Source organism: Pangasianodon hypophthalmus, chromosome 3, assembly GCF_027358585.1.
Source record: "Pangasianodon hypophthalmus isolate fPanHyp1 chromosome 3, fPanHyp1.pri, whole genome shotgun sequence".
NCBI lineage: Eukaryota > Metazoa > Chordata > Actinopteri > Siluriformes > Pangasiidae > Pangasianodon > Pangasianodon hypophthalmus.
Window position 1 is genome coordinate 26337651 of NC_069712.1, and position 25812 is coordinate 26363462.

General features: G+C 38.7%; 1 protein-coding gene across 2 annotated transcripts in view; it reads right to left on the reverse strand.

Moving 5' to 3' along the window:
- Positions 1-19454, reverse strand: part of anapc1 (anaphase promoting complex subunit 1) — a 44098-nt gene extending 24644 nt beyond the window's left edge. For both annotated transcript variants that reach the window (XM_034302838.2, XM_026939278.3), the window contains exons 1-19: positions 19255-19454; positions 16954-17195; positions 16538-16699; positions 14131-14173; positions 13912-14012; positions 13279-13361; positions 13048-13121; positions 12581-12726; positions 12154-12377; positions 11494-11703; positions 9450-9545; positions 9234-9324; positions 8634-8699; positions 6795-6932; positions 6091-6228; positions 3784-3844; positions 1494-1681; positions 1264-1338; positions 677-942 (exon numbers count right to left, since the gene is read on the reverse strand). In XM_034302838.2, the coding sequence (XP_034158729.2) occupies positions 677-942; positions 1264-1338; positions 1494-1681; positions 3784-3844; positions 6091-6228; positions 6795-6932; positions 8634-8699; positions 9234-9324; positions 9450-9545; positions 11494-11703; positions 12154-12377; positions 12581-12726; positions 13048-13121; positions 13279-13361; positions 13912-14012; positions 14131-14173; positions 16538-16699; positions 16954-17169 (2378 nt within the window). In that variant the 5' untranslated portion in view covers positions 17170-17195; positions 19255-19454. The remainder of the gene's footprint in view (positions 1-676; positions 943-1263; positions 1339-1493; positions 1682-3783; positions 3845-6090; positions 6229-6794; positions 6933-8633; positions 8700-9233; positions 9325-9449; positions 9546-11493; positions 11704-12153; positions 12378-12580; positions 12727-13047; positions 13122-13278; positions 13362-13911; positions 14013-14130; positions 14174-16537; positions 16700-16953; positions 17196-19254) is intronic.
- Between the last annotated feature and the right edge of the window lie 6358 nt (positions 19455-25812).

Below are 25812 nucleotides of genomic sequence, written 5' to 3' on the forward strand. Positions count from 1 at the left end.
ACCACAGTTAGTTGGAGCACGTAGTAGGTTTTATTACAAGGACAATGCCTACATGCCAGGATAGTAGAGCATAATGATGAGGAATTCTGATTCTATAGAATCTTTTGTTGATATTGCTTTATGTGTTTATAAGCTGCGTCCCCACCCCCTCCCCAAATCTTCTAAAAGGCTCAAAAATCTTTCTGAATATCACTTTTCATTATCAAAACCTATTTACTAGCTCAAACCTTTTCTTACTCTCAAAAATATTTTGCCTTCGTATTGATTCTATATTTCAAAAACCCAGGAAGGCTACAGCAATAGGCAAGTGATTATTGAAATCCTTTAACACTTTAATAAACATGCATATCGAAAAATGTGTGTGTCCTTAATAAAGCAGGGTTCTTGGGACAAAAGCACTAAATGGGTAAGAGGGGGGGCTTCCAGCCCACACACAGTTGGAACACTAGAACTTACAATAGGACCCACTCAAGCTTGTGTTTATGTCGAACACAAAAGCAAATCAAGCTCTTGACATTTTTTCGTAACAATTAGGCAAGATCTCTCATCTGACCATTCACCCTTAACTGAATTGGCAAAGCATTTTATTCACCCCACCATTTTATTTCATTAACTCCTCTTACTGTTATGAAAAGTATGGAATGTTCAATATTTACTGCGATGCAAGTTACTGTACCTGGCCATCTGTTGCAGGAGGCCCACGAGGGCACGGGCACCGCTACGCTGGAGCTCGTCCAGTTTTAGGTCCTCATACAGCAGATGGAGCACATAGAAAAGTGCTGGGATGTGGGTGAAGAGCAGAGCTGAGGGCTCCAGCTCTGCTGCTGGCCCGCTCTCATCCATGCTACTAGCAGACGCTTTTGCATCCAGACCAGACATGCCTGGGGCTGGATACACGGACACCTGGCAGTGGTAGTCTGAAGTACAGAGGTATGTCCAGTCCTTGATGGAGTCAAAACAATGAATGTTAAAGTGAAAATCTTGAAAGTTAATGTTAAAGTGTAAAACATGACAGGGATTGCCTGCATCTCGCTCACTAACTCTGCAGAAATGTGCAGTTTAAACTTCAGTTTCCTCAAATCATGGACAGGTGATTTCCAAAAGCAGGTGTTTTAAAAACAGCCTATTTTAGGCAAAACTTTAAACTATTAGATCATCAGTTTGGATCAAATTGTATCTTATTTTAACTACTATTAAATTATCAAAGTTCTAGCATATCAGACATCAGCGAGCACTGGTCCCTCTGTTTTTTCGAACTCTTACTTCATCTGAGCCTGTATCTGCCGGACGTGCCTTCTTAGGAGCAATTACCGGTGAGAGGGGCACTTCAAAATGGAGCTGAGGAGGAAGAGGCTCATGAGTCAACATCACGGATTAGTGACCTCCGCGCACTTCTTGCAGCACACATCGTTACAACATTACTATGAAGCAATTACACTAATAATAGTAGCCATCTCATATATCCTTAACACACATATACAAACATTACTGACATTTCGTGTCCACGACAGACGTTCCGTGTTGTAGCCCATTAGTGTCATCAAGCATGTGACAAACAGATTCCACTCCTGATGCATGCTGGGACCTCCGAGAGCATTGTAGATATTGTACCACTTCACCAGCACCTTCATAGCTGTGTCTTTGGGCAGAATGAACCGAATGGCTTGTAGGCATCGTTTCACTGAAAACACACTGGGCATTAGTAAATTAATAAACCTAGACACAAATGAGAGTAGATTAGTCACTACTTCATTCCTGACTAAATCCGTCAAACATGGCCAAGTTGAAGGAAATACACTGATCAGCCCTAACATTATAACTTCTGATAGGTGAAGTGAATAACATTGATTATCTCGTTACAGTGGCACTTGTCAAGGGGTGGGATATATCAGGCAGTGGTTTTAATGTTATGGCTCACCAGTGTGTGTTTATATATATATATATATATATATATATATCCATAAGTATTTGGACAGTGACACAATTTTCGTAATTTTGCCTCTGTACACCACCACAATGGATTTGAAATGAAGCAATCAAGATGTGACTGAAGTGTAGACTCTCAGCTTTAATTCACGGGATCTTTTAACAAAAATATTGCATTAACCAGTTAGGAATTACAGTTCCACCAATTTCTCAGGCTCAAAAGTAATTGGACAATTGACTGATAAGCAGTTTGATGACCAGGTGTGGCCTGTTTTCTCATTATTTAATGACAAATTAAGGAGATACAAGGTCTAGAGTTGATTCGAAGTGTTGAATTTGCATTTGGTAGCTGTTCATGGGAACTCTCAATATGCGGTCCAAAGAGGTGTCAATGCAAGTAAAGGAGGCCATCATTAGGCTGAAAAAACAAAACAGACTGCATTGGCCATCACTGACCGCAAAGGATTTGCATCCAAGTATTAAAAATAGTCCTAATATTTATGATTGCTAGTTTGTCCAATTACTTCTGAGCCTGTGAAAATGGCTGTAATTCCTAAATGCTTAATGCAATATTTTTCTTAAACCCCTTGAATTAAAGCTGAAGGTCTAACACTTGAATCACATCTTGATTGCTTGATTCCAAAAATATACATACATGTAATTCAACCTTCAATTCTAAATAAAAATGAGGGGGTGAAAGGTTTAACTAGAGCAGGTTCCAATCAGAGGAGGCAGCAGATTGAAAAGAAAGCAGCTGAGGTATGATGAAAAGAACAAAAGAAACATGCTGTGCAAGATTTGAGTAGGTGGAGAAAAACAGAGGGGGGGAATGGTAATGAAAATAGATGAAATAGATGAGTGCAGGATGGAGGGTCTCTGCCAATAGGGGATTTAGAGGGGGCTGTTTGGTGAACAGGCAGTGAGGAGCATGAGAGGAGGCCCTTTGGAACTATGCTGAAGGTAGGAGTACAAAAGGATTAATTCCAACAGCAGGAAGTATGAAAGATTTACACTTGGTCAAATTTAAGTTCCATAAAATATGAAAATCTGCATTCCATATTGTGGGTTAAAGATGTGTGCATGTACATTACTAATCATAAATAATCATAAAAATGGAAATAGTCTCTTGCCAAGAGTAATATAAAGTTTCAAAACAGAAAAAAGTTGGAGAAATATTTAAAGGCTAAACAAAAGTTTGGATAATTAAGAAAGGAAAATGGAGCACAATGAAAGCATTCATATTCATTATTTAACAGCCTTCATGAAAAAAATTGCATTAAGTTCAATGTTCAAACATGGTGAATACAACACAACACGTTATCTATGCATAAGAAGCAATTAGGCTTCTAATGAATCCGCCATTATCTTAATTGGCAGACAAACTCCGAAAGGTCAAAACAAAACTGGTCAAAATGTCACTTTATTAGAAGTAAGGAGTCCTTTCAACTAAATCAAATGCCCAATTAAAGAAGGACAGACAGGTCACAATATGCCATAATTTTTGAGGAAGAAAATATGAAGAGATCAGGTCATAACAAAAAGCCAATTAGTGAAAGCATATATGAGACAACTGCCCACGATGCTATAACAAACAACATGACTGGACAGACTGTATGCTATTTCTGGGGTGTTTTCTAATTCTCTAGGAATTACACAATATGCATCAAGGGCATCAGTGCAACAGCCTTAAAAAAAAATCATGCTCCAAGCTAAGAAATATATTATACTTGTGAGGGAATTAGTGATGTTATGCAATGATGTGATGAAGCACAAAATGAAGGACCAGGCATACAATCTAATACATAATCTCACAAGTGCCTGTGACATGAGTGTGTGCATGTGTGTTTGTGTTCTAACCCAGCTCCGATGTAGCTACTTCAGGAATAGTGATCCTCAGCATTGAGCCATTGCTCAGTTCCTGAAACAGAAAAAGGCAGAAGAGGACAAATCATAATCATATAGAACAACAGGTGACAGAGAAATCAATGAAAACAATCCAGTGACAACCCAAAGGACCTAAAGCTATATGATAAGAGCTTTTATAAAAACCCATTCAAATGGCATGTCAGCCAAAATCTATTAAAGATGGTTGTGACAGGTCTAAAAGTAAATACTCGTGGCAGTGAAACATGCTTCAGCAGTGCTGACAAATCAGGCCCTGCAGACAGAGGACAGAGTTAAATGAATTATGTCAACATCATGACAGATTCCTGGTGCTCCAGGCTGAGCATGCACACTTTTGCACAATTTTGCTTCTATAATGTCAGTGTGGACATCATAAACCAAGAGTAGTTATCAGCTTTGAGGAAGAATATCATTTAGGAATACATGGTGCTAGAATTTCTAGAGTCTTGACAATGCCACAGGCATCCATGGCCCCGGGGTAGGAAGCACGGCATTCCACTCAGCATTGGAGTGCCAATTGCCAGTTGTGGTAATCTGTGTACTCGTGTATCTGGAAGAGGGAAGTCCGCATCACTGTTCAAGCTCACAAAGATATGGCATGATCAGCAGTTTGAAAAGATGTAGTGGCTTCATGCCTCAGAGGAAGCATCTGGCCCTCCCTGGCCTAAAATGTGATCATACAAGTCATACAAACAGAAAATAAAAGAAAAATAAATGACATGGTATGTCTGAACCTGTGCTTTCAGTAATAGGCATGACCCCCTGAAAGAGCAAACACTTTAAACAAAGGTTTTAGTATCACACATCAGCTTGGAGGGCAGCAGGTAGAGTCGGTGCCTCACAGCTGCAGGGTCTCAGGTTAGATCTTCAAGCTCCAGTTACTGCTGGTTGGAGTTTCTCATGAGTTTTATGCAAGTCTCCGGTTCCCTCTCATTTTCTAAAAACGTGCCAGTAGGTGCAATGTGTACTCTAAAGATAGAATGAGCATGTGTGTGCGTGTGTGAGATGCCCTGCAGTGGACTGGCAACTCGTCCAGAGGATATTTCTCTCTTGCACCGTGTGTCCACAGAATAAGCTCCAATCTCGTCGCATTTCTTATTATAGAATTGCTTTACTTCATAGACGTTGATGGCCTTTTCTGCAGGAACGTCAGGTTCATCACACTGCTATTGGATTAAAGCGTGGACAAAGAGCACAAACTCTACACTTCACTGGCATTTCAGCTCATCCCAAAGGTGTTCAGTGGGGTTGAGGTCAGGGATCTGTGCAGGCCACTCGAGTTCTTCCACTCCAACCTTGGCCAACTATGTCTTCAAGGAACCTGCTTAGTGCATTGGGGCATTGTCATGCTGGAACAGATTTAGGCCTCTTATTTCCACTGAAAAGAAATCTTAATGCTACAAGATAAAAAGACATTGTATTTAAATGTGTGTTTCCAACTTTGTGGCAACAGTTTGGAGAAAGCTCACATATGAGTGTTATGGTCAGGTGCCCACGTTCTTTTGTATCTAGTGTACACCATATAGTGTATACATGCAGTGCATGAACAGCCTTTGTATAGTCTTTGTACGTTAATCATACTTATGGATGACCAAAAAACATTTTTTCTACACCACTACAGGTTACACAATCAAGACATTTTTGTAATTTAGTATTTTAAAAACTCCACAGTATATACAACGTGTGTATATAAAGTGCGATTTCACTGGATTTCTACGGAAGTTACGTTTCACTCACACACAAGTGAATAAAAAGATAGAGAGGGCAAGCACAGGGTGACACATGGCCTCACATCTTATGCGCCTCTAACACAGCTGGTATGGATTGAACCACTTGGAAGCATAAGTGCTCACATATGTAGAAAAAAATGCTTCAGAGATTCAGGCTTTGAGATTTAGGGGATTCAAAAGGGTACACAAATTTTAGAGCACCGATGCTGATTATTAATATAAAGTCCATTCATCTGTACATGCTGCTATAAGTCACTGTTACAATGTATCACTAGTTACTGCAACAAATTTATATTTATTGCATCTGTTCTGTACGGTTTGGTTTTTTATTGCCATTGCAGCACACTGAACGAGAGAGGAAATGAATTGGTTACTCCCACTTGTGACAACGTAAATGCTCAGCCCTCCATCTGGTTTTTAGAAAGGTTATCTGGTCCCCTGGCTCAACACTGGCCCTATATCAGTAAAACTGTGTGCGCGTGTGTGTGTGTTTGTGTGCGTGAGTGAGTACTGATTGCTGGCTGCTGACCAGTGTGAGACGGTTGCTGACTGGGTCTCGCAGGGCCTGGATATGTGGCGTTGCCTGCTGGAACGGAGAATCCTCTAGCCATGATGACTCATGATGCTGCACTGTTCTCATCTCTGACACAGGGGAAGGCATGTCGGACTAAAGGCCGTGGGAAAAGATGGGTGTGGGAGGTTTGGATAAAAACATGACACTTCACATTACAGTTAGAAGGCATCGGACACAACTGTGACAGTGTTACAGAAATGGAAAAGCATAGACGGAAAAGCCACAGTGAATGTGATTAGTGCAATGTAAAGTTATCCTTCATATTAAGTGGTAGAATTGATTCAATTTGCTCGAAAGCTCCTTTCCTGTCAGCTTATACTGACGATTTTTTTCTGTTTTGTGTTTGCTATTTTTATCAATATAATATAATCTCTGACTTCTTCTAGGTTAAGAAAGGAGCAAAGCTTTTCAATTTCATTGTTTAGACAGCCTTTGATTAATGAAGGTGCATTTGTTTTAAAAGTAACTCTAAATTTAAACAGATCCTTTTATTGATCCAAACCTCAGACCTATGGAGAGAACATTAATTGCATTTATCATTGTACTAATAAATATCCGCATGTCAGGATTTTTCATGCTTCTCTCACTCAAATAATGATACAGATTACTCTTAATAATGTTAATAAGATTGTTTCCCTCGAAAGATCCCTGTTATGTACCTCCTCAAGCCTACTCATGTGCTGGACGGTTGCTTTTGCCGGAGTGCTCACGTTCTCCAGGGGGGTGTTTAAGTGTGGCAGGGGGTTTGGCAAACCAAAGGTTGGTGACAGAAGACCAGGGACAAACACTTTGCTCACCTATGAAGAAAAGAGACAACTTCATGTGAGCTTCATCTATGGCCAGCCTCAGCTATGAAATCAGCCCTCTCAGCTGCAGGAGGACAACATGTTTACAATACAAGCCTGTCATTTTCTACGGAATAATGAGATAATCACAGAGTCATGACAGGGCACACAATCACTTTCAGGCTCTAACTCCATAAAAATGTATAAACATAGCCATAATTGTAAAACTTGTGACATCTGGGACTTGCCAAATTCTTGCTATAAAGAAACACTGAATGATTTAATGCCAGACACAAAGCAGCAGAAGAAAAATCTTCTAAATTACAGAAGACCTTAAAAACTGCATGCAGAGTATTACATACTCTAAGCGCAATCTTCAAAAGTATATTTTTGACAATATTACACTTCTTTGATAGGCAGTTGGTACTAACCCGGGACATTTAAGCAACAAACCTAAAGCAAAATTATAGTACTTTCCTTCCAGTTTAAAAGCACCAGATACCACTACTGAATAATCATTATGATGCAGACACATTATGACATTTAATCTTAGGACAAAAAAGGTTTCATTTAATCATAGGACATCTTTTTTGGGTGTGAATTTTTTTTTTTTTTTTGCAGTGCAAAAATATGTATTTCTATCATTCAAAAAGAATAAAAGTGAAGTTCCATGGCAAATTTGCAACATAATGTAATCTTATAGTCTGAGTCAATGTCACTGAATGTCATGGCACTGTAAAACCATGTAGGGAATTTTTCATTCCTATACTGCGCTGACCTTGTATCTGGCAAAAGTCTAGCTAATGCTAGCTCTATATGGATAACGAGGAAAAGCTATGATAACAGAATTGTTGTTATGCTGATTGTAAGGTTCTATAGAAATTAGATGTATAAAAAGAAATAATAATACAGTTCATGGTATAAGTACTGGATAGGGTATAGGGATAAGCTTGAGGACTTTGCATATAAGATAAACTGCATTTAAAAAATTATATCACCAAGTTGCCGAGCTGAGCCGTTCAGCGTCTAGTTGTGGTCACGTTAGGAGCTAAAGATAATCTGTTTACAGCACCGACACAAAGAGCTCAGCTGGTTTTTATCTTGCTGAAGTAAGTTAGCTAGTTACGGCACATATGCATCCTCTGTGTAAATGTACTGTTGTGTGGCTGTGGGGCGTCTCTGTAGAGATAGTGATAAAAGAAAAACATCACTGTAAATGAGACTTGTATTCATGCAGTCAGAAACTTCAGCTTTCTTGTTGGAAGATTAATTTGATGTGTTGTGTTTCATTTGTGTGGCGTTTAAATAAAGATTACTTAGCAGTTTCTGTACCAGTAATTGGGGACTGTTATCTAGATTTGACAACTACAGTTATGACTACACCACATATACACACTTCACTCATTTCGATTTAGAATACGCTGTCATATTCAAATAAGCAGCAATGTCAAATGCCATATTAAAATAACAGGTTTGTTGACGTAAAACTTACTTCTGAACTGATTACAGATAAAGAAGACAGAAACTGGTCGCAGATAAAGAAGACTGTTTATAATTATAGACGTCTATAGACACTCATTCACACTGGAGTATAGGATCCATTTGAATTAATTAATTATTTTATTTATTTATTTATTTTTAAAAATTTAGACAGGTTTTTGGACAGACTTAATTAAGTACACTGAAAGTTAGATGGCACAAATTGAAGCTCACCCGTGTGACTCCTGTGTATAACACCAAGCTGCCATTGGTCTCTAATACCAGCAAAGCATCTATGTCCTATAAAAACAAGAATAAAAGTTCACACATAGAAACTAAGAATTAGGGATGAGGGCTGTAACAAAAATAGCATCACAATTCAATCAATTTTTTAATATTCAATATATATCATGATATTTAGATTTGCTAATAAAATACTAGTACCACAAAGGGTAATGTTCTTTTATTTGAAAAAGAAAAAAGAAAAAAAAAAAGAAAAAAAAAAAAGAAAAAAAAAAAGAAAAAAAAAAAAAGACCTCTCAAAAAACTAAGTTTAATAATAGTTTTATTTTATATGTTGTCCTAACACTTATTGCCATGAGAACTGCACAGTTTTAACACTTATAGGTTATGGATGTAATATCTCTAACTGCTTGTCCTGAGCTTTATAAGTTTCATTTCTGTATAAATCTTTGATGTAAAAGGGCACCTAATGAACACTGACTCTGATTCTACAGACAACTAAACATTTATATTTTATTCCTGATCATTTCAACACTTTCACATTTATCACATTTTTGTCTCCATTTGTGTACCTTGGGCTCGTTTCCTTACCTCCAAAGGTGCAGCGTCTTTGGCCGGAATGGAAGTAACTGAGGCAAATATGAGTTGGGAAGTTTCATTGCTTTCAAGAAACTTGACACATCTGGAAGAACCACAGGAGAGTGGACAAGAAAGCTGTGTAAAAGCTCATTAGAACCACTATACGGTCTAGCCAAAAAGCAGGTCTATGTAGAAAGCACATTTTTAATAACAAATGAGAAGGTAAACCTGAGCTGCTGGTGGGATTCAACCAGGAAGCACAGGTATCTGTTCTCACACAGGTCAGAAGTAATGAACACTTTGGATGCTTGGCAGCTCTTCTCCCTAAACAAACATATAAATTAGAGTACATAATCATTTCATTTATATACAGCTTTTCAAACATAAGGTCACTTTAAAAATCCTTGACAGAAACCACAAATAACTTGTTTGCAACAAAATACGACCAAGATAAATAGAACAAATAAAAATGACAAACATGTCTGAATACATGAATCAGAATTAATAGTTGTGATAGAATAAGTATAAATAAAGGGACACGATAAAGGACAAAGACAGGAGCAACCACACAGTAAGGGGCAGATGAATTGGAATGGGAGTGAGTGAACCGATGTGTTTTTAGTTCAGCTTTAAAATCTGAAATAGAGGAGAGATCACCAAGACTTTGAGGAAAATAATTCCAAAGGCAGGCTGATATAATGTTAAACATCCTGCTTTCACCCTGCTGCATTCGAATTAAGCTCTTAATGCAAAATTTGCAATCTCTGACTACCAAAAAAAAAAAAAAAAAAAACGCCCCTACAATGCAGAATTTCTACTTGGAAAGTCAGGAAAGTCTCCTTAACCCTGAGTTAAGCATGTGACATCAAATCAACATAGCTACTCACAGCATCAACAGTACACAAAGTAGCACTTCTTTACTTTTAAATGACTGAATGCTGTATATACAAGTATTTGCGTTAAATCAATTAACATACAGGCATATAAGCTTGTTAAATCTAGAACACTGACTATACAGTTCACTGTTTTAAGGAGGAAAGTATACATCACGCATCACAGTTAGCTGGCTCGAATTATTGTTTACAAAAAACAAACTTAGAGGCATCCACATTTTTTCCCCGAAGGCACAGAGCCCAACAATTGACAATGACAATTCAGAGTTTCAACTTTCGAGTCAATTCGAGCGCTGCATAAGTGTGTGGGCTGGGGTATAGGGATGAATAAAGCCAGAAATGTACCGTGGTGCAAGACCATAGATGGCCTTGAAGGTTATTATAAGAACTCTGTACTAAATACAGAAAGGGACAGGTAACCGGTGCAGTTTATATAGTGTGTGTGTGATGTGGGCTGATTTTTTTTTTTTGTGACTGAGAACCGTTTTGAATTGTAATTTAGTGTGTTTAGAAGAAGTTTAGAAAGAAGAGCATTAAAATGAGTTAGAGTAGCCAAGGCAAGAACTGATGAAGGTATGAACTAGTGTTTAATATTGGAAGAGTCTAGCAATATTGCAAAGGTGTAGGAAGGTAGTCTTTGTAAATGAGCTAATATGAGAATCAAAATTAAGTGATGAGTCAAAAATAATTACACCAATATTACAGACAGATTTAGGGTTTAACCTGGACTTCAATATCAATTACAGAGGTCAGAAACAGAGGTCACTAAAAAGAGATTGAGAACTTCTGTTTGGTCAGTACTGAGAAAAACTGGAGCTCATGACATCATGGATACAGATGGTAAGAATGAGGATGGAGGAGGAGGAATAGCAGGGATAGAACTAATAAAAGCTCTGAGTGACATCTGCATAACAGCGAAAACTGAGGCCATGGCAGCCAATTATGTGACCAAGGGGCAAACTGTAAATTATGAAAGGCTCAAGAACTGGGAAACACCTTGAGTGATCTGAATGGTTACCTGTTTACCTTAGCATATAGATTCTGTGGTCAAGTTTCTTGTTATCACCTCGTCTCTGATAATTTTCACATCATATAGGTTTAGGTGGTTTGATCCTATTTTGTAAGATCATTGAGGTCATATGTAATGTTCTCTGAATCAGTTTTTTATGACGGTATTTAAAAATGTTTTAAATGATAGAAAATATGAACTTAATGCTGGTTTAGCAAATTTGACCCAGTTTACAAATCCGAATAAGAGTTCAACCATTTTATAAAAGTCATTACTTTGAAAGGGAAATTATTTGGTTAGGGCATTTCCAACAACACTTGATCAAGCAGAAATTCTGCTTTTTCTTTAGAAAGTAAGGGTTGTGACTAACCTGTAGGAACTAGTGGTCTCTGTCCACAGCTGCTCAATGCAGAGGTCAGGCAGGATGGGCTCCATCTCAGGCATCAGGGCTGTTTCATTCAGGGTACTGTTGGGGGATGCCAGTAGGCTGTGTCCACGGGCTGATGGTGAGTGGCATGACATGTTGAAGCGCTGTGCTCCCGTAAAAGAAGGTGCCGCCATGCCAGGGGAGTGGGCTCGGCTAATTATTAAGCACACACAGCAACGAAAAACACTCATGTTAGAAATACTGTTGCAAATACAATATGCTGGGTTATAAGATATACTGCCTTCCTATAAGAAATACTGTCTTCCTATAAGATGTATAATTAGGGATCTTATAGTGAGCATCTGCATTGGGGCCTGAAACTCTGGGGCGGTTCTGGATAGGATTTTCTGATCCACTTACATTTTATGTCGTGAACACAACACATATATTAATACATATACGTATATTAATATCATGCTGCTATTACACTTGTAATGTTTTTCACAACTTACAGAATGTAGGTATTAGTCAGTAAGATGCTGTCAGTGTTGAAGTATCTTAACAAAAGTGGAAATTGAGAAATAAAGTGGAAATACTCCAGTAACTGTGAGGAGGTGTTTAAATGAGCTGTGAGATGTTTGGCGAGTGCAGAGCCTGTCTGACCTGAGAGCGGCCATGTTGGAGATATTGGGAGAGTGTGCACGGGAGTGCAGTGCGGGTGAGGAGGGCACACGGCTCTGGTTGTGCAGGGCATGGCAGTGCAGGGGCGAGCCGGGGGAGTCTAGCCGGCTCACACTCCTCAGGTGGGCGCCAAGGAAAGTGGGTGCGGCTGTGGGGGTCTGAGCCGGCCCATCCTGACTGGGACACTTCAGAACTGTAGACTGCTCCTGCAGGGTAAAACTTCAGCTGTGATTTATACACACAGTCATCATTTACATAGGATTGTTAAGGGAGAGTCTTAAAAAAATATATTATCTAATGAACATAGATAATATATTATCTAATGAACATGACAAATAAATTGCATTGCTATATACTTAAGTACCGAACACAAGGGAAAAGAGGAACATCATAGCTGGATCACTATTACCTCTGGTGTGACTTTGCGCAGAGCCCAGATAGTATGACTGCACTGCAGTGTATCATAGGTCATGATGATGGAGGGTTCACCACAGGAGAACACCACTCGAAGTGCGCTGTCGGATACATACTGCAGCCGCTGCGTCTCAAACAGCCCTGCCACAGCCAGACAAATGGGTTAAACTCTGGATAACACTGCCTCCATAGACAGTCTCTGCCGAAAGTATTGGAACGGCAAGACCAATTCTTTTGTTTTTGTTATACACTGAAAACATTTGGGTTTGAGATCAAAAGATGAATATCAGACGACAGATCAGAATTTCAGCTTTCATTTCCTGATATTACATCTAGATGTGTTAAACAACTTAAACAACAACATGGCACCTTTGTCAGCAGACCACCCAGTTTTTAGGTGATCAGAAATATTGGAACGGCAGAGACTGTAGCTCATAAGAGGAGAAACAGACTGCCTCTCACCTGTAGACTTGCAGACAACAGGGGCTATTTCATCCAGAGGATGGAGCATGCTAAAGAGGGTGGGAAGAGGCTCCCTGACCAGGAAAAAAAAAAACACACAAATTAAAACATATGCACCTTAACTCAGCTTAATTCAATTAAATGTATAGATTTGATGTGTAGATAAGATAAAATAACAGGGCTGCCAAAATCACCACTAGCCAGTGAGGAGAAAAACTAAGAAATAAGTACCTTGATGGGCTCAATGGAGCATCAGACGTGATATTTTTGCGCTCAAAAAGCAATCCATACTTAGTGGGCCACAAAAAGGAGACCTAAATTGCATATATAAAGGCACGATCAAACTTCATTCAAATGGTAACATTTGTACATGATATGTTATCATGCTGATGCTTAAAAAATTATTTTATTTGTATTAGTGATAGAATATGCAACAATGTTGAGAAATATAATTTTTTATAACTGCTAGTAGATTCAGACCTTTGGACTACTGACTAAAGTTCTAAATTATTAAATATATACACTAACTAATTCATGTTTGTCCAATACGCCCAGAAGACATCCGCACTTTTCCTGATACAAATCTCACCTGAGCGAATTAAACTGAGCAAAAGCGCACTTACATAAAACAAAATAAAACATATAAAACATAATAATATGGTAAAAATCCTACACAGTACTAACGAACAATATACAAGAAAGTCCTCTGCAAAAAACTTTCAGAATATTTTCAATAAATTATAAGCCCATTAAACATATTTACATACTGAGCTATATAATTGGGACGTTTTTGAACATTATTTGGCATAAAATACTGATACAGCACGAATACAATGATGGTACAGTACACCTGGAACACTTTACCTGAAACGGCAGTGGGGAGATGAAGTCTTTCCCACTCACAGAGTGTACATTCACACACGTGCTTTGAACTATACAGACACTCTGCTCAACTGTGTCCTTTTCTGAGGTTCAAACAGAGAGACAGCTCAATTTTAGCAACATTTACAAAAGGATCACAATTACAGGCACACGAAGAGAACATATGTAGGCACTCTAGCCAACAATGCAAAGGGGGCTTACCCTCTTTCCGGGATTGAGGAACAATGAAATTACACCACAGGGCCTATATAAAGTGTAGTAAAATAGAAAGAAATAAGCTTCAGTATTTTACATAAGCTACATAAATACCTTAAAGAGCAACTCCAGTGGCCTATTTTGCTATTGCCATTGCCCTGTGTCTATATCACTGCTGTACTCCTTAACATAATCACTGGTGAAGGTGGGCGAACCCACAGAATCACATCCTATGCTACATATTAGCTGCAGAAACTACATAGTGATGTGTGTTTGGGTCATTTTCACAACTCCAAATTCTCATAGGACAAAATGAAGGCGTTAATTCCAGAGAGCTGATCACGACTCTATAAAGCATCTTGTTCTTACGCCATCAACAAAATATAATGGCAGAAAGTCTTTGGCAGTTCTATAACACCGGCTGTGTTGTCTCTCCCACGTCTTTGTTTTTGCTCTGCATGTGTTCAAACGAATTGTAAAAGAAATTAAATTTTAAAAGCTTATTAAAACATTACAACTGGCGCCACTTTAATGCTCGTTTTAAACCTGATGGGGGAACGTGGCTTGCCGCACACGAAGATTATTTCTTCGAGCTCATAAACTTTATTTGGTCGTATACAGTGGTAATGCATGTTTATAATGATCTGACCTTATATTTTATACAGACAATTTGCACAATATACTTATGTAATAATAGGGAGAAAGCACCAAAATGAAGCTCTGTGTGCCGCATTCAAGAAAACAAAATGAAATCTTTAGATTTTCTTGACATCCTCTTGGTTTCATCTGACTGCTGAATCCATGGTCTGCCAATAGCTTACAAAGCATGTAGGGGATGTCATCGTCGAAAGATATCGTTTAAGAGATGGTATAGAAGAATCTCCAAAACATTAGACATACTATGGAACACAGTGAAAGCCACCAAAGGGCCTGAAATTGCGGCACCACAGTGACATTACCAAGAACAGGACGTCCCTCCAAAATTGATAAAAGGACGAGAAGAAAACTCATCAGGGAGGCTGGCAAGAGCAACATTAAAGGAGCTGCAGGCAGGAATTTCTGGCAAGGATTGGTCACTTCCTGCATGTGACAACAATCTCTCATATTCTTCACATGTTTGGACTATGGGGTAGGGTGGCTAGATGGAAGCCCTTACTCACAATAAGAAAAAACATCCAAGCTTGCCTACATTTTGGGACACCATGTGGCAAAATGTGTTATGGTCTGATCAGACTTTTTTGGGCATAATTCTAAAAGATGTGTCTGTTGCAAAAACAAGACAGCTTATCACCCAATGAACACCATACCCGTGGAGAAGCATGGTGTTGGCAGCATCAAGCTATGGGGCTGCTTTTCTTCAGCTGGGACTGGGGCTCTATCCAAGATAGAGGGAATCATGGTTAGCTCCAAATACTAATCTATTTTGGCACAAAATCTGCAGACCACAAACAGCTGAAGATGGAGAAAAATCTCCCCTTCCAGTATGATAACGACCCAAAGCGCAAATCCAGGTAAAAAAAAAAGGAATGGTTTCAGAAGAAAACGCTGATCTTTTTGGAATGGCCAAAGTGATCCCTTTGCATTTTGACAGATCTGGAGCATTTTTGCAAGATAGAGTGGAATAAAACTGCCAAATCAAATTGTACTAAGTTGGTACACCCTTACCCAAAAACACTGAGTGCTGTTTTACAAGCAAAAGATGCTTTAACAAACTATTAGTTAAGGGGTGTGCACATTTATGCAACCAGGTTATTGTAAGTTTTTCTCTTTCTTCCTAAAACATTTTTGTGTTTGACATTAAAGATGCAGAAAGATCTGACATGATTTATCTTGGTTAAATTTTTTACTTCACAAAAACCTGCTATTTTAACAGGGGTGTGTTTTTATATTCACTGTATTAACAAAGACAAATACATCAGCTGCCTATGAGGTTTTTCACTACCGCGGCAGAAACAGCATTAAAACTTTCTTACTGTTTTCTAATATTTCTCATTTATAGCCTACCACCCTATAAAATTATACCTTTCCAGATTTGACTTTTTTTTTAACCAGCACAACCATGCATGGAAATGAATAAACCCTGCTCCCTGTACGAGCTGACATCATGGTCCTCATCAGAATGATTAAAAATAAGATCATGTTTTTGTTACCTTTTCCATATAATCCACTGGAGTTGATCTTTATTTATTTAATTTTTTTACATTATATAACAATCACATTACTGCATAATTCCAGTTTTCAATGTCAGTAAACTTATGTTAAAAAGTAAGTCTTTAAAAAGCATACAGATTACTCATTACCTTAAAATATTTTTAAATGTAATCAGCATCCATGTTACTATATTCCACATTTTAAATGGATTAAGTGATTGCGTGTTTCCTAATTTTCCCCACCCGTACCATATTACTGATACCTGCTGAACTGGGCTGTCCACAGTGAAAGCCTTGTACACGTAGGAAGCTTGACTCTTGGTCCCACGGCTCCAGATGACCATGTGCCCGGCCACGTACAGCTCCTCTTCATACTCGGCTTCATCAGTCAACACATCGGAGCCTTTCCTCAGCTGCCAGGACTCCTGCCAGACAAACATCAATGTAAACTGCGGGGATTTTTCACAAGACGTCTGTCTGCACTGTACAATGAATTTCCTAGTAAAAACTGCACAAACACCATACAAATGATAGAAATATTTCATCCTATACATGTCACATGCTGTTCTCAAACAGCACATGCAACTAATCCAGGTCATAAACGCCAAGGTGTGTGAGAGCAGGGATATCCGTGCTTAACTGCAGGAAGAGTGTAGTGTTGGTGAAGAGTGCTACCTACTTTCTCTCTCTCCTGGAGGCTGACTTCCTGCAAGGAGCCCACGAGTCCCGCTGCTCCGTCAGAGCACCAGAGCTCGGGGGCAGGCTGCAGCTGGCGCAGCTGGAGGTTCACGGCGCTTGGGTGGCGTTGGCAGTGCTCACGGCCGAACGGGACAAACGGCTGCAGTTCCCCAGCGGCTATCATCATGGCAGCTCTCTCTTCATGCACGTTCGACATGAGTCCCCAATATCAGCATTTTATTTCTGAGAGAGAGAGAGAGAGAGAGAGAGAGAGAGAGAGAGAGTGTAAATGCTTCAAATGTAAAACAAAGTTTATTTTTTCCTTTTGACTGAAACCCAAAGAATGTTTCGGTTGTTACAGTGATCACACAAATGCTTTTCCATCTGTTTTTTTTTTTTTTGCTTCAGCATGCCACTTTTCCACTTCTAATGACAACATGAATGAATACTGACAGTGTAAGAGATTTTTACGACAGAAATGACATTCTCAAAAATATCTCTAGGAATATATTATCAAAGGGAAGAAAAACCCAGAACAATAAAATACAGCCTACACACATTATGGTCATGTGATCTATTAGTCATCAAGCGCAATATCGATGGCCACAATCCCCACAACAAGCTCTTACAATAAAGGTCAAGAACATGAAATGAGCTGTATGTAGCACACATGGAATTTTTATTAGGAAGACACTCCCATGTCTGTGATTTATAAAGATTTATATCTCATAGGAATGGATCATAATTACTGCAGACATCCTCCAGCAGCATTACTTAACATCTGGAAATCTTATCCTGCGGAAAGAATAACAATTAAGGGATTTGATCTTTTTGTTTCCTTTTGGTTTTTTGTTAGATATGCAACGATGCACAAATTCAGACAGATTCATAATAAATTTTTCCTTTCGTTTTCAAGACCAGCATGGTTTTTTTTTTTTCACATGGTTAATTACTACCAGGCAACACGGTGGCACAGCAGATAGCACCTCCGCCTCACATGCCATGGTTCTGGGACCCTCAGGAGCTCAGGTTGGTGTCTGTGTGGAGTTTCTGTGCAGGTTCTCCTGACAATTTGGTTACTGAGACTATCCACTTAAAGCAAATGAATGTCAAATTATTCTTTTTTAAAAATAAAAAAGTGAAGTTTCCTTGAGGGACACATTTTATCAAAAACGTCCATGTCAGTTGTTCTTGTTCTTCTTCTTCTTCTTCTGTGCTGCTCCCGTTAGGGGTCTCCACAGCAGATCATTTGATTTGGCACAGTTTTTACGCCGGATGTCATTCCTGACGCAACCCTCCCCAATTTTATCCGGGACTTTTATTGGGACCTGCACTGACGTGTGCAACCCCAGTGGTTGGGGTCGGTTCCCTGGGCGGGAATCGAACCCAGGGTATGGCGGTGAGAGCACCGAGACCTAACCACAAGTCAAAAATGTCCATGTCAGTGCTTATCTTTAATTCATCCCTAGTAATCTCAGGTCCTCAGTTTTCCCGATTTGGTACTTTTAAACCGTTTTCACAGGTTGATTATTATTTTTTTCCATCAGCAGTTTGGAGGTTGGGTATTGTGCTTCCATTAGACTTTTTAAAAATATATCCACAACAAATCAAATTTATAACTTACAGTATATACTCATTACCAATGAAACACCCAACACACCTCCCAGCATGCACTAGCAGTGAGCTGGATCTCCTCATAATGTAGTATACTGTGTGTAGTTCTACATACATACCTAGTTATTACAGCAATTGTTTATGACAATATATAGAATAATACAAAAATCATTTTGGGATCTTGCTGTAAGCAATATGTAAGGAAACTGCATGCTTTAATACTGCTTTGTTAAAATGTACAGTAGTCATGTTATTTTTAAACATTAATCCATTTGACAACAGCAGGTCTGATACTGGACTTGTCTAGGGTTGGCCTGGTTTTGGCAACCCTAAGGAAACACATTTTAAAAGTAAATTTTGAGTAAATTAGGTAGAAATCATGATTTCTTGGCTTTTTATTGGCTGAAGCAGATGACAATATTACACTGTGTTTGGAAAACGAAGGGAAATTTTAGAGGCATATTGCTACTTAGCTTGCTAGCTAGTAAATTAGCTGCAAAGCGTAGCTTTATTTGTTTATTTATTTTTTGACAGGTCATTTTTAATAAAACATTATGTATTTTCCACTTGCATTGATAAATACTCTGTTAAAAACCCTGTCAGCTGCTCTGACTTTAGAGACACGCCGGCTCTTTTAGCTAGTCAAGCTAGCGCCTATTAGCAAGCAAGCTATCCACTGCTAACTAACCTGGTAATAAGGAATAGCCTGGCTCTTGTCTTGGAGTCCGGTCCTTTCTTTCACTGGATGTCACCAGAATGTGCTAGCAGTTACACCTGTAATGAAACTAACTAAAACTAATGAAAATGAAGTAAAAACACACTTTCAAATGAACGCGGACATCTTTGCAATCCCGTGAGTCTCTGCGCCCAGAGCAGCCAATCACAACGAGAGCTGAGGGGAGGCCGAACTACGTAGCGTCACTGCGCAGGAAAACGCACGTGATCTGCCCCTCGACCAATCAGCATGCGAACTGTCTAACACGCAACCCTTAATGCAGTACTAAATAGGATGCTAGTCAAAATTTGGCTCTAATTAGAATTAGAATTTAGCTAATTCTGGGGCTGTCATGGAGTGTCCATTGTCTCTGTTAAATAAACTACTAATTAAAAAATAAAAATCTTATAAATCCCTATGTAACCTGAGACACACTCACCGGCCACTTTAATAGGAACCATAGTGGGTGGTACCTCCACTCCAAAAGATGATATTTAATATTTAATAAAAATTTGAGCTATTAATGATATTAAACTGGATATCATGTGCCGCAACAAATACTGCAAGTAGAACATACATCAAGCAAATATTTTTGAAATTAATTTTATTAAACAGTAAAGAATCCACAGCATCTCAGTGTTTGCTTCCTTATACAGTACTAGGGTTAACTCAGTTACATCCCATTAAAACCAAAGACCAACAATAATACATGAATGAGCTTCCATATACAATACTATGAGTCAACAAACACACCTTTTAATAAACATCAGAGGAGTTTGTTTCCATCCCACAAGCTTCATTTTGCATTTTACTCCTCAGGCAGTTAATAACAACAAAAAAATTCTAACGTTCACAAAGTTAGAATAGTTAGTACTATTTCTAAGATATGTTTCAAAAATCGAAGACATGTATATGTTCCTCAATAGGATGTTTGTGACTGTTGTAAGATTTTTCCAGCAAGCCTTACTTACTCTATTTGAAGAATAACATTTGAGGAATGTTCCTGTTATTGATTCAGAATACAGAATATGTGCATATGTCACTTAAAATATTGAAACGTCAGCAATACTGATTCAACACACGAGTGAGTGCCAAAGAACGGTTAACCCTTTATCGCTCATAGGAGATCCCCTTTAGGAGAAGTGTCCCATTCCCCAGCTGAACTGGAAGTTTTGATTGATTTTTCAACCGGGTCAGACCTCTCTGTTATTGCCTGAAATGCTGGGTCACCATCATTCCCCTGTCAGAATGGAAATCGACCTATCAGACATTTTCAATAAGTATAAACAAATGAATTATTTTACTGCTACAAGTCTATTATAAGATTAGTCAGGACACTGTTGGGTTTCTGTGTGTAGAGTATCGTGACTCGGGGTTTAGCTGCTGGTGAGCAGAGCGATGGGAAAGCGGAAGGGTGTGATCCCCCTGTTGTGCAAACAATTCTCACTTCTTCACAATAACATTGTTACAGAGATAAAACAGACAGCACAACTAAAGCTTTTTTTGATAGTAAAACACCATATACAACTGCCACAATAAAATTATAACAACAGTAGGCTAGGTAAAAAAGAGAAATACTTAAGAAAAACTGCAAATTCTTAAAGCCCCGAGTGTCTGCTTTCATATGAGCCATAAACAGACTACTTCGGAGAGTGACATCACAAATAAATTCAATGCTGAACAAGGGCACCCCCAAAACAGGCAGAAAACCCCCAAACCCCTATTTTTGGCCTCTGTGAGTTGTTGGTGTCTGGCAGGCTGGTTTGGGTATTTCAGAAACTGCTGATCTTCTGCAATAACCAATAACCAGTTGAAAATTGGTAAAAAAAAAAAAAAAAAAAAAAAAGAGCAGGCAACTCTCCAGTTTCGGTGAGCCTGTAACCACTGTAGCCTCAGATTCACATTCTTGGCTGACAAAAGTGGAACAATGTGCTCTTCTGCTTAGATCTCATTTGATGTTTGATGTGAGCATTACCTGAAGCTTTCGACCCGTGTCTGCACGATTTCATGCATTTCGCTGCCGCCACATGATTGGATGATTGAATAATTGCATGATCGAGCAGGTGTACATGGGTTCCTATTACATATCCCATCTTCGTATTTATTGTCTTCTTGTCCTGTTGATTGCTGTTCATACTGTACGTCATTCTTGCGTCCTGAGAAAAGTGAGGATTTTGTGTGTTCTAGTGAAAGATGAGGACTGTGTGTTCCAGTGAAAGATAAGGTGTGTGGATTGTAGTGAAAGGTGAGGAAGGGAGTCTGTTCTCAGTCACTGTTCATTAATTTTAAGTCACCAGTTTATCCTAGGGGGGGCACAGTGGCTTAGTGTTTACCACGTTTGGCTCCCACTGCCGGGGTTGGGGGCTTGAATCCCTCCTCCACCTTGTGTTTTGACCTTGAGGGGGTATTTGGCATGTGTGTGTGATTGTGCCCTGTGATGGGTTGGCACCCTGTCCAGGGTGTCCCCCGACTTGTTCCCCGAGTTCCCCAAGTTGAGATAGGCTCCAGGCTCTGCTGTGACCCTGTGTAGGATAAGCAGTACAGAAAAAGGATGGATGGATTTATCCAATCAAGGTATCAGTGGATCCGGAGCCTATCCTTGGAACACTGGGCACGAGGCAGGAATACACCCTGGATGGGGCACAAGTCCATCCCTTTGTACACACACATTCACAATTTGGGGGCAAGTTAGATTTGGGAGGTCAGAGGAAACCAGAGAAGCAGGAAAAACATCACATGGACATGGAGAGTCCGTGGATATGGACATTCACATGGAAAACACACACACACACACACACTCAACCGAGCATCACCCCATCCTCTTTGCAATTTCTGCACACAGCTGTATTCAATTTCTGCTGCTATAAATATTTATTATATACAGTATATTTATACTCTCCACCTGGCTGCTACTCCTTATGTTTACATCCAGCAACTTATTTTGTCAGTCTTTTGCACTGTCATAAGATTCACTTTTTTATTAGTACTGTGTGCTAGTCGGCGCTGCACTGTAACTCACCATGCCCATCGTCTTGTTTTGATAGTTTTTGTACTTGTACATGTTTGCATTGTGCACTTTATGTAAATGTATGTAATGTCTACTGTAGTTTTGTGTTTGTTTTATGTAGCACGTTGGTCCTGGAGGAGTGTTGTTTCGTTTCACTGTGTACTAACTAACTGTATATGGTTGAAATGACAATAAAGTCACTTGACTTGACTTGATTTGACTCGAGAGGACATGGGAAACTTCACACAGACAGTAACCTGAGCCCAGGAACACTACCCACTTGACGCTTCACAGTTCACCACTCTACCGCCTCTCAAATATGCAGCAACTCTTCATATATGCATCCAATATATCATTTATTCATTCATTCATTCAGTCATTCATTCATTCACAATCTTCTCTTTGTAACCCTACATTACCCATAGTACACTTCACTACTAATACTACTAATGTGACTAAAAGGGATAAACTTAGTGTTAATATATTTTTATTTTTAGGGGGGGGTGTTTGTCGACATGTTTTTATATCTTGTGGAGGAATCTGACAAATTTGACCTTGAGGGGACACCTGGTGTGCGTGTATGTGTGTGTGTGTGTGTGTATGTGTGTGTGTGAGAGAGAGAGAGAGAGAGAGAGAGAGAGAGATTGCTTGGTTCAAATCAATCTGGTGACACGAGCAGGTGTCTGAGGGGACAGAGGGAGTCACGATCTCGCCGTTTACTAACAAGAAACTGTTTGGTTCCTCCCAGTGTAGGGCCAGCAGGAGAACAATTAACAGCATGAGACACCAAAACCTTTCGTGATCTAATGCAGAACAAATCTGCAGAAGGTAAAGAAAAAAAAGGAGGAGGAATGTTCAAAACAACAACAAATGGACAGACAGATAGATAGATAGATAGATAGATAGATAGATAGAGATTAGACTTTAAGACTAATTACCTTTTTATATTTCAGATATGTTAGATAGATAGATAGATAGATAGATAGAGATTAGATTTTAAGCCATTTACCTTTTTATATTGCAAATATGTTAGATAGATAGATAGATAGATAGTTAGAGATTAGACTTTAAGCCATTTTTACCTTTTTATATTTCAGATATGTTTGCCTTTGATCAAGCACAAGAGTGACAGACTGCTTTGCACAAAAACAAATATATCCAAGTTTTAGTCTATTTACAGTAAATTGCCCTGCATACTGCCCTATATACAGTAAGCTTTTACAAAAATGTCAGAAAAAAATAATATTTTATAAAGTGTACTATGAACAATGCAGTATTGCATACAGACTGAACAGAAAATATTTATTTTTTTCCCCTGTAGTTTCCTATTTATAAACCAACCAACAAAGTCTTGTGTTCTTTTTTTTTATGGGGCAATGTGATGTGTTTGTTCATTGCGCACTGAAAGAGAAAATAGAGATGGATGTGTCTGGCAACTGTTCTGTTCATTTCCAGGAGGAGTGGAACTAGGAGAACGCATCTTCACTGTGCTCATTTTACTCAATTATTTTTCAATAAAGCTCCGCCCTCTCACATATGGCAGTCGTCACCTCTCAGTCATGTCTTGGTGTTTCAAACTGTGTGAAATATTATTGAATCCCAACAATCCTTTTCCACATAGTAAACCAATTGAAAACTAAAACATAGCAGTGTGTAGGATAAAAGTGGTTATATATATATATATATATATATATATATATATATATATGTATATATATATATATGATGATTCATGATTCATGATTCATGATTCTCAAAACTTGCCACTGTGTTTATTGATGTTTCTTTATAAAAGATACTGCAAATTCAAATGTATTGCATCTGAAAAACATTATATATATGCAATACATGCAATACATTTGAAACACACACACACACACACACACACACACACACACACACATACATATATATACAGTACTGTGCAAAAGAAATGCTGTAGAGCAAAGATGCCTTCAAAAATAATGAAATTAAATGTTTCTACATTAAAAAAAATACTATAGTAGCAATAAACAGTAATAAATGAAGCAAAGTCAATATTTGGTGTGATGATACTTCGCTTTTAAAAAAATAGTAGTCTCAGGTACAATGTGTGCAGTTTTATAAGGAAATGAGCTGTAAGTGTTACTGAGCATCTTGCAGAAGCAGCCACAGTTCTTCTGGAGACTTTGACTGTCACACTTTCTTCTTATATTTGCAGTAAAACCCAGCAGCCTTCATTATGTTTTTTTTGTCTGAAAAGTGTCTCTTATGTAATATCCTGTAATATATTTTTCTGTAACATTTAATTTTGTGCTGGAAAACTAATGTTTGGAATCTAAAATGTTTTTGTACTGAATCAATAATGTAGAAGTCATAAAATACAAATCTATAACAAAGTTTGTACTAAAAAAAATAGGGTGCCTAAGACTTTTGCACAGTACTGTATATATATATTATAAATTGCAGTAAACAGTAATAAATGAAAAGTCAATATTTGGTGTGACTTTGCTTTAAAAAAGTTTTTGTAGTCTTGGGTACAATTTGTGCAGTTTTATAAGGAAATTAGCGGTAAGTTTTATGTTTTTTGTCTGAAAAGTGGTCTCTTACGTAATATACTGCTTACTTTACTGACATACAAATATTTTTCTGTTACATTTAATTTTGTGCTGGAAAACTAATGTTTGGAAATCTAAAATGATTTTGTACTCAAAAAGTCATAAAATAAAAATAAAAAAAAATAAAAAAACAAAGTTTGTGCTAAAAAAAAAAATAGGGCACCTAAGACTTGCACAGTACTGTATATATACACCGATCAGCCATATCATTAAAACCACCTGTCTAATATTGTGCAGGTCCCCCTTGTGCTGCCAAAACAGCTTTGTCCCCTCGAGGCATGGACTCCACAAGACCTCTGAAGGTGTGCTGTGGTATCTGGCACCAAGATGTTAGCAACAGATCCATTAAGTCCTGAAAGTTGCAAGGTGGAGCCTCCATGGATTGGACTTGTTTGTCCAGCACATCCCACAGATGCTCGATCAGATTGAGATCTGGGAAATTTGGAGGCCACGTCAACACCATGAACTCTTTGTCATGTTCCTCAAACCATTAATTTTTGCAGTGTGGCAGGGCACATTATCCTGCTGAAAGAGGCCACTGCTATTAGGGAATACCGTTGCCATGAAGAGGGATACTTGGTCTGCAACAATGTTTAGGTAGGTGGTACGTGTCAAAGTAACATCCACGTGAATGCCAGACCCAAGGTTTCCCAGCAGAATATTGCCCAGAGCATCACACTGCCTCCACCAGCTTGCCTTCTTTCCACAGACAAACTAGCTTTCACTCCCCACACAATTCAGTGAGCCTTCAGCGCCCATGATCCTGTCGCCGGTTCACCGGTTGTCCTTCCTTGGACCACTTTTGGTAGGTACTAACCACTGCATACCTGGAACACCCCATAAGACCTGTCATTTTGGAGATGCTCTGACCCAGTCGTCTAGCCATCACAATTTGGCCCTTGTCAAAGTCACTCAGATCCTTACGCT